We start from the raw sequence: 9,817 nt of genomic DNA on the forward strand, positions 1-9,817 counted from the left end.
TTTTTCTTCTGTGTTGAAAACCGGGATATTTTTCTTCAAACTGATCTTCTTCATGATTTATCTATCCACGATTGTTAGTGGTTCCATGGTTGTACATGAAAATTCTTCCAGCGAATTGGGCTGTTTGGGGCTGGACAAGCTTATTGTAGTATTTGTATTGTTTCTGACTGGTCTTCACAGGTGTGTGTCATGAAGGAAACTTGGCATGTATGGACAGATTTGTATAAATAGCTGATAATCCATTAAGAAAAACATCAGATTTGAATACTCCCAAACCAGGCTTAAACAGTCAACACAATTTAGATGGGGGAGGGGGGGCTCATATCCTAATATTGTATTTTGATCATTTTAAAAGTTTTAGTAGTTTATAATTAGATCTTAATATCAACTTGCCAAGGTGCTTACCCTTTGTAAGCATATTTATTTGAGCATAGAAAAAAAGCCCTGTCTTGTTCACAGGGATACACTGCAGCGAAAGTTTTCTGTGGAGAATCCCTCTGATTAACATGTGAATATACATGCATAAATGGCCCTTGGTGACCTCCCCCCATTAGAGCCAAACAGGCTGTTTTTATATTAGATCCACTTTTTATCAACTTTGTTCTGTATACCATCATTTTCAGGAAATAGGAGCAGTTATGCTATGTGGATGACTAAGATTCCATCATCATATAAGTTTGAGAGTAACCAAATAATAGATTTCCCTCTTAGAGAGTCAACGGATGTTAGCATATTAAAGACTTAAGAATTCCTCAGGATTGACAACAGAAAGCCTGTTTTTGTTTAACCTGATGTCTCCAGAATTTATTTGAGTACAGTACTTTCCTTTGTTTTCTCAAGTTTACTTGTTGACATTGTTCTGAGTCATTCATTTCTCAGTCCACATGCTGGTTTGACTGTTGCTGCCTTGGTCTGGACCTCTCCGATGGTCTCTGCCCTCTTAATAGGGCATCTTCCTTTCCAGCAGCCAACAGTTAGGAACATTAGGTCCTGAAGTGAGCTTAAGTGAGAGCATCCAAATATTTTCTTCATTTTTTCACACATTCATCCAATATCATTTGAAGATGTGCCAAGGACAAAGCAGTGGCATGTCCGCATAGAACTGTGAGCAGACCAAGAAGTTTAAATTATGGACTCCCCCCGCCCAGAGTGTATGTCCTAGCTGGAAAAATAAGATCTACTTCAAGAACTTTGAGGATCATGGAAGAGGTACTCCAGGCTATCAGAATTTAGACAAAGAAGAGAGCGGCAGCAGCTCTATGGTTATGAAAGGTTTGATGAAAGAATTGGCACTTGAGGTGGTCCTGAAAAGTCAGCCAGTATCTGGAAATACGGGACGCCCCATCCTAGGAGGACGAAAGGGCACAAGTGAAGGCACCTTGATGGAAAGCCATAAGGCTTACATATGGGACCAGATGGGTGGTTCCATCCAGTAGACTGGAAGAGAATAGTAGGAGTTGAATTTTTATTAATTAAATTAGAACAACTGATTGAAATTTGATTAATAATATTATATGACAAGGAGACCAGAAAATTCACTATAAAACTAGGACGGTGTAAATCATGGGAGCTTTGCATAGAATTCTGAGTTGCTGTCTTTGCTTCCTGCCTTCTTTCCTTGTTGTCATCCCAAGAGTCCCGGCAGTCAGGACCAGGAGTGAGTAGACAGAGATGCTTTTAAATGTCTTCAGTAAACTCAACCAGCCCCAGTGGTTCTGTGTTGTTTGTTTGTTTGTTTGTTTTTTTTTTTAAGATTTTATTCATTTATTTGAGAGAGAGAAAGATCACAAGTAGGCAGAGAGGCAGGCACAGAGAGGGGGGAAGCAGGCTCCCCGCCGAGCAGAGAGCCTGATGCGGGGCTCGATCCCAGGACCCTGAGATCATGACCTGAGCCGAAGGCAGAGGCTTAACCCACTGAGCCACCCAGGTGCCCCTGGTTCTGTGTTTTTAAATCATGGAGACTGCTTAAGTTATTGGCTATATGCAACAGTAAAACACAGACAGATGCAAATCACAATGCTGCCAATGTTGACTGTTGATTCAATATGCAGTTTTATGACATTATGTGCTGCTGTTTATATTTATTTCAATCTTAAGAACGATTTGTGTTCTTCTATGCTCCTAGCAATGTGAATCATCTCAAAGATAAATTCCCATTCTTTTGTAATTCCTTTTTATTCAAAATTAACCTAAGTCCTGATGTTACTTTACTGAGGAAGTGTAGAGCATTTTAATCTATTCTAGCCTGCCTAAGTGTCTGTCCTTACCAGATCTGTAAATGATTTTACACTTTTTAAATCTTTCTAGTGGCTGAGGACATTTACATATAGAAAGGAAGAACATTTACCAGTTGGTTTGAAAATAAAATAAAATAAAATAAAAAACTGAGGCATAGTGTGTTTGGTGGTGGTGGTGGTAGAAGAATAAAAAGAAAAATGAGAGAAGATGTTCTTTAAATTCCTAACCTGGATGATAAAATTAAGGCTGTGTCCATAGTATCACTTAAATGTGATCTTATCTTTACTCTTGGTAAATCATACATCTGTGTATTAGTTAAGCTGTGTTTTTAGGTGGTATGTGGGGAGTGGGGAGGGGGAGTTTGAGAACCCTGCAACTACAGAGAAATAGACTTTGATGGTCATTGTATTTCCTTGAAATATGCTTATCCCACTTTGGTCCTGATCTTACAGGAAGTCAGAACTTCGCATTAACAAGGCGTCACTGGCTGATTCTGGAGAATATATGTGCAAAGTGACCAGCAAATTAGGAAATGACAGTGCCTCTGCCAATATCACCATTGTGGATTCAAATGGTAAGAGATACCTACTACATTCCATTTCTCAGGCTATGAGAAAAGTAATCAAGAGATGTGGTAAGAGTTGTAATAAACCCGTGTGTTAAATCTCACTGTGAACAAACAAGAAACATGGAAAGAAAACCATATACTTCAAGTATCTTGGGTGTCTTCCATAAAACACACTTCGATAAGGGTATGTCTTCTACCCCGGGAGGTGATATAAATCCGAAATATACATAGACTCTTATTTTTTAAGAATGTCGATAAGGTCATGAATGGCAGGGATAGGCTGGACCACTAAGAGAGATTATACTTCCTCTTTAAATCTGTCAGGGAGGGCTGTCAAGTCTTTGGCTCTGTCAGTAACAAAGTCTGTGTGTGTGTATATATATGTGTGTGTATTTATATACAGAATACATTTGTATATGCAGGATATATGTATATTACATACATATGTATGTACATATGTATATTATATATGAATATATGTAGTGTGTACATGTTAACAGAGTACGATCCTGACTCAGTCCTAGAAGTTTGAATGTTCTCACGTGTGCTTTTAATACAGCTGGCTCTGAGTCATAGCAGTGAGGCCTATCCATTTTTTGTTAGGCCTATCAGTTCTGAAATTATGAGAGTCTTCGAGGCAAAGCCCTCCCTACTATGTCTGGTCTTCAGCTTCTGCTTTCCTAAGAATGGTGCCAGGGATATTGGTTAAACTAATGAATGACTTGGAGGTAGAAGGTGTCGCTCACCCTCCAGCAACTTCTCGGAGTTGTCCCAAGAAGTGAAAGAACCCGCACTGGTGGGTGTCTGCTCGGGATACCGAGCTCCTCTGTGATTTGATGGAATCATCTCTAGAAACCTATGATGAGCTAAAGCAGTGAGCATCTCTGTCTCTTGAAATAATAAAATGTGACTTCAGAATACCCTTTGGTTCTTCTTTTCCCTTGGGCATGATGGCACTTGCCTCCTGCCTATGCGAGCCCTGTCAGGTGTTAAAAAGCCAAGCCTGAGGACACTGCTCCCCTCCAGGCAGGAGAGGCTCACCACAGAGGCCTGGTCTCTGCAGACCAGAAGGTAAAATGCAGGGCCAGGAAGGGGAGAGCAAAAGTAACTTGAAGGGTCAGCTCCGTAGGAGACTGATGGAGTTGGTGTCTGTTGACTTACTGGGACAGGGAGAAGGGAGTAAGATAAAAATATGGAGCAGGGTTGGGAAAAATCTCAGGTTAATCCCCAGCCTTCTCTGGATTCCCCAGTGAACTTCTCTGTTGTGGGGTAATCAGAGTTCATTACTTTAATTTTAAATGCCTCCCTCCACAGAGAATAGAGGACAACAGTGGAAAGTAGTTTCCATCACTATTTTTAGGAGCTGTGTTTGTAGTTGAAAATGTAAAAGTCATTTAAAATTTATATGAGTAAATGTAGCATCACTTTACTTTTGCATCAGCACGGGTTCAGCAATAAGCATGTTGCTGGCGTTATTTTTACCCCGTGAGGAATTTTATAGGATGCTAACTTGAAACACATTTAAAAACTAATTTCAGTGGATTATTCTTTTTTCTTTTTTTCTATTTTTTTCCTATTGTGCTGTGTTTAGTAGCTTATTCTCAGCCTGTTGTTGGCTTGCTTCATTGTGTTTCCCCGTGGTAAATGCTATTGAATTATGATTTTGACACTTGGATTAGATTTGTAGAACTATGTATATTATAAATTCGCAGGAAAATACAATTAGAATAAGTGTCATGGTCTTACTGAGTGCTTACAGTACCATTATACTATTCCATGTTTTCTGATTTATAGGATTAAGCAGTGAATTATTTACTACTGTATTATTCCTGGCAAAAGCCCATAGGATTTATTTTTTTTATTAATTTTAGGGTGCTGAGGGATAATACGGCTTTTTGCATTTCTCTCATAGGGGAGACCTCTAACTCATTTTTCGATATTAATTCATTTGAGAACTGGTCTCAAATTTGAATATTTAGTATTGACCTTAGAGAAATGCAAGTCGGGATATTTTTGATAATCAGTCTTTCTCACCTGACAAGAGTAAAGAGAAATTCTCACAATATTGTAAGGAAGTCATTCTTAACCAACCAACTAAAATCTTTACAAGATGAGGTCTTGCTGACTTGCATCGAGCACCTGAGCAAGAAAAAAGAATCTCAATTACCATGCAAGGTGGTCTTGTTTTTATTTTCTTCTCAGAACCCTAGGAATAGTTCATCCTTTTCCAACCCTCTCATTGTATTTAAAAAGAAATGTGAATTTAACATGTGTCTGAAAACAGGCACATTCAGAATCACAAGATACTTGGGGGCGAAGGAGGACTTGGACCCAGATTTCTTGAATTTCTGATCCAGTAGGGCTCACTTTGTACCTGGCTGTGTGTTTGGGAATGTTTAAGTAGATCCTTTGGTTTGTGAAGGGGAGAAAAAACAAAACAAAACATAAAACAGAAGGAAGGGTGTGAGGCATAAGGAGAGGGGTTCTCTGGGAAGAGCTACAACTCCATGATAACTGGGCATTATGGAGGAAAGCATAGCCCAGGACATGTCTAAAGATTTAAGTAAACAGGAGTTTCTGGATCTTCTCTCTAGTGTCTCTGCCTTTAATGTGCTTCAGATACTTTCTTGAAGCTTCTGTTTCTTTTATCTTCTTACCTCTCTTGCTCTCAAAGTGCTTCTTCATAATTACAAACTTTGACCTAATTATGATCTCACTTGGCCATTTTTCTTCACGGCTCTTTTAAAGACATTCTTTCCATTTTAACTCCTGTTGTGTGACTGTTTCCTTAGTTCCCAAATCAGGTCCCCCATCGCAAGAATCTGATTGGCAGAACTTACATGCCAGACCATTTCAAAAGACCTAGAGAGTTTACGAAGCATCTGCCTTCTGGTCGAGTGCCCACCATGGTCTCAATCAAGGAGAGTGAAACTGGAAACATGGCCGCCTAGAAGGACCCCTCTCTTCAGAGTCTTTGGGCGGTCTGCTTTTCGTCAGAGCCTGTGGCTTGGCAGCCACCCCTAAAAACAAGGCCAGTGTGTTCTGCATATTGGGAGACTCTCTTTTCCCCCAGCACCTCAGGGGCTTAGTTGCAGCACAACCGAGAAGAAAAGAAATCATCTTCCTGACCCTTCAGCCTCTTCTGCTGCTCTCTTTGACTTTGCTATCAATTCCAGTTATCAAAGAAGGCTCAGCTCAGGTCTGGTGCTCTCTGGGACTCAGGCTGGGACTCAGATACACGAACTTGTGTTGTCACATCCCTGTTTCCTTAGAAATCTGGGCAAACACAGCACAGAAACACTCTTTCAGAGGGAAAAAGAGTACTCTACTGTGGTTATAAACTGCCACATGGCCAAACCTGCTCTCCCTAACTGTGTATTTATTATTGACTTGGGCTGAGAGAGTGGAATTCTCAAGAATTTCATTTCCTTCTAGAGGTCCTAGAAAAAAAGTCTTAAAAATAAGTACATGATGTCAAAACATTATATTGTGTAGAGCTCCCCTTGAGATTTTAATTGATATGTTCTACAAAATATTAGTCATTATGTTTTATGTTGTCTCGCTCATCTCTCCCGTATTACCCAAATGCATACACAACTGTGGTCTGATAATTTCTACACGGGTTGCCTTGCTGAAAGATCCTGGTATGCTGCTGTGAGCTTATTATCCAAATTTCATCCTGTGCAAAAGATTCCTTGAGATATACTGAAGATATACTCACACAAGTGCCTTCTTTCACAAAGACGTTTAGACTATATTTTGGTACCAGGTTCTAGAAGGGATGGCAGGAGGAAGGGGAAGGAAGGTATGAACAAGAGATTGTGTTCTTTTCTCCCCAGAAAAAAATGAAAAAATGTACCGGGATGGACTTGTTGTTTGACACTATTTTTAATTCCCAAACACAGCTATATAACTATCAGGAAACAATTAGCTTGGATCATGAAAGTCTTCCATCCAATATTCGGAATTTTCTGCAGTGAAACCCATTGTTTAGAATTGCTTGGATTAGCAACTAGATATAAACAAAATCATAACAAAAACCCAAGAAATTCTCCTTGAATTGTTACATGCCTGAGTGAAATAATGACTATATTTTCACTATTTTCGACCATTTAGAAAAGAATGTGTAGGGGCGCCTGGGTGGCTCAGTGGGTTAAGCCGCTGCCTTCGGCTCAGGTCATGATCTCAGGGTCCTGGGATCGAGTCCCACATCAGGCTCTCTGCTCAGCAGGGATCCTGCTTCCTCCTCTCTCTCTCTCTCTCTGCCTGCCTCTCCGACTACTTGTGATCTCTCTCTGTCAAATAAATAAATAAATTCTTTAAAAAAAAAAAAAAGAATGTGTATATACACATGCACACACACACACACACACACATATATATTTTCTAAATACACACACACACACACACAAAATCACTATGTTAAGCTACATTTTAGAAATTTGTATGTTTTCTGCCCTTTCCAATGCCTCTTAATTCCAATCTTATTTGGAAAAAAGAATTTGCTGTACAGTAGACCGATAGACACATATTCAGTCTGCTAATTATTTTGGGGACTATGTGGGTCTAACAAACACCAGATGAGTTTTCACAAAAAGAAGGGTCTTGGGCGTCTGGGTGGCTCAGTGGGTTAAGCCTCTGCCTTTGGCTCTGGTCATGATCTCGGGGTCCTGGAGTCGAGGCCTGCCAAGCAGAGAGCCTGCTTCCCCTCCTCTCTCTGCCTACCTCTCTGCCTACTTGTGCTTTCTCTCTCTCTGTCAAATAAATAAATAAATAAAACCTTTTAAAAAATAAAAAAAGAAGGATCTTACAGACAGCCATCATTACCTGAGGGGTAATGGGTGAATTCCTTTGATGAATTCAAATATGCCTCTTTACAGGCCACATACACTGCCCTTACACAGACTGCACACTATATGTTTATTTTTATTTGCATTTCATTTGGCTTGGTCTTTATATGGGAAACCTTAATGTTGCAATTAATTCTTAGCTAAGAAGCTCCATAAAAACTCCTGGGCACAGATTAGGGAAGAGAGTAATAGACTTAACTGGTTTTTTAATTAATTAAGTACTGCAGTCTTTAAAGATTAATACAAGAGAATATACAAACTAATCAGTCATATCTGCGACTAGATTTTCTTTTTTTAATCAGGAGAAAAATTATTTGAGTGAGATTCAAGACCCCATAGGAACATTGGGCTCATAGCAATAAATTTGCTGTTTCCTTTGAGATGAACGAAAAATAGTATTTCTACAAAATTTGCCTAATACATCAATTGGTCCTTTAAAAAAATTGGCTCATGTGGGTAATAGGCTTAGTTTCGCCCTCTCCCAAATTGATGGCATTGTTGAAAATGCTGTGATATTGGTAAACAAGCAGTAGTTAACCTGACAATCACATAAAACGTGTTGTAATTTACAAAGCAGTCTCCATGTATGTTGTCTTATATCGTATTCTCCTGAAGGCTCATAAGGAAGAACCATATGAGTGAAATGGACTTGTCTTTTCAGCGTGTAGTATCCATTCTGACTCTACATTATTTATTAATTTCAAAATTTCTCAGTTGCGAAACTGTCCTTGGAAGCAAGAATGCAGACACTGGAAGACACTCCTTCAGTCATCTTCACTGTGCTAATAAATGAGGGGGCCCATTTTCAGTCTTCAAAAAGATGACTTGGTCACATTTTTTGCACACACAATAATAATCCATAATTTTAGAATAACAAGGAGTCACAGAAGTGAATGTTGAGATACACACAGACGCATCATATGTATGTTTGTGTCTATGTATATGTGTCTGTTGCCAAATAGTTATATTCAATATAGTGTGCTCATGGTGAAATCTCAGACAAGTCATGCATGTATCCTAATGAGAAAAATTCCTTTCCACAAGGTGGAATTTCAGACACTGCAACTTTTTCTTGAGAGCAGATCCGATTTATTAAAAAGGCCATCAAACATGGAAAATAGACTAATGTTCCTTATGTTTACTTGCCTAATCAGCAGAAGTTGCTCAGCTGTGTTCAGTTCCTGATCATTCTAAATCTTCATTAATTTGCACTAATGAAAGGGATGTCCTTTATAAATTAACCGATTTAATATACCAAATTACTGCAGGAAAACTATGTCGCTTAAGTAAACATCAAGAAGATTGCAGGACTTAATTTTTTTCAATCTGTAATTGCAGCAAAATTGTTTTCAATCACTTATAACAAAAGGTAGTTCTGTAAGTCTATGGAGTCTACCCCAAACATGCATTAAAATGGTTGCTGAGTGATTTTAATCAAAAAGATTAATTTTTCTTATTAGCAGGATTCTTTTGGTATAGAAGTATATGACTTTTAACTTGTGTTTCTCCCAAGAAAATTCGGAAGGTTTCTATTTGGAGCCATAATTCTTAAAGATATTTTTAAGGTCTCCAGGGTAAATACCTAATTTTAGGAAGGGAGAGGATTGTTATTATTAATATTTTTTTTAGGAAGGGAGATTATTTTAAGCTGTCTCTGTGTAGATAGATTTTTATAGTAACCTCCTGTTCTGGTATTTTTATGTAACATTCAATTTAAAAAGGAAACATTATGGTCAATGGTCAACCTTTCCTCTAATCTGAGATCTTTCAAGTTGGAGATAGAAAAGCTCTTTTTTTTTTTTTTTCTTGGAAGGTCACAGTGGACAACTACTTGGTTTGTCAAAAATAAACTTGAAAAGAGTCTTGGTATTCATGCTGGGATTGGGACCTCTGCCCAATTCTTGTGACCCTGAGCTTACAACTTTGGTCTGGCTGTCATGTCATTGATGGGTCCTGAAGGTTAGAAAAGGAAACCTCTCTCCTAATGAGGGCACTTGCTTGGAAACATGGATCTTCTTCTAGGTATTCGTAGGGAAAGATAAATGTTGTGGACATTTGATTAAAATCTTCTTCTCAGGGGCGCCTGAGTGGCTCAGTGGGTTAAAGCCTCTGCCTTCAGCTCAGGTCATGATCTCAGGGTCCTGGGATCGAGCCCTGCATC

The 9,817-nt window shown here is 38.9% G+C and overlaps 1 protein-coding gene across 6 annotated transcripts in view; it reads left to right on the top strand.

Moving 5' to 3' along the window:
• The window catches only part of NRG1 (neuregulin 1), a 226,083-nt gene that overhangs the window by 53,884 nt on the left and 162,382 nt on the right, over nucleotides 1-9,817 (top strand). For all 6 annotated transcript variants that reach the window (XM_059384421.1, XM_059384420.1, XM_059384422.1 and 3 more), the window contains exon 3: nucleotides 2,691-2,812. In XM_059384421.1, the coding sequence (XP_059240404.1) occupies nucleotides 2,691-2,812 (122 nt within the window). The remainder of the gene's footprint in view (nucleotides 1-2,690; nucleotides 2,813-9,817) is intronic.

The sequence above is a fragment of the Mustela nigripes genome, chromosome 18 (genome assembly GCF_022355385.1).
Source record: "Mustela nigripes isolate SB6536 chromosome 18, MUSNIG.SB6536, whole genome shotgun sequence".
Classification (NCBI taxonomy): Eukaryota; Metazoa; Chordata; class Mammalia; order Carnivora; family Mustelidae; genus Mustela; species Mustela nigripes.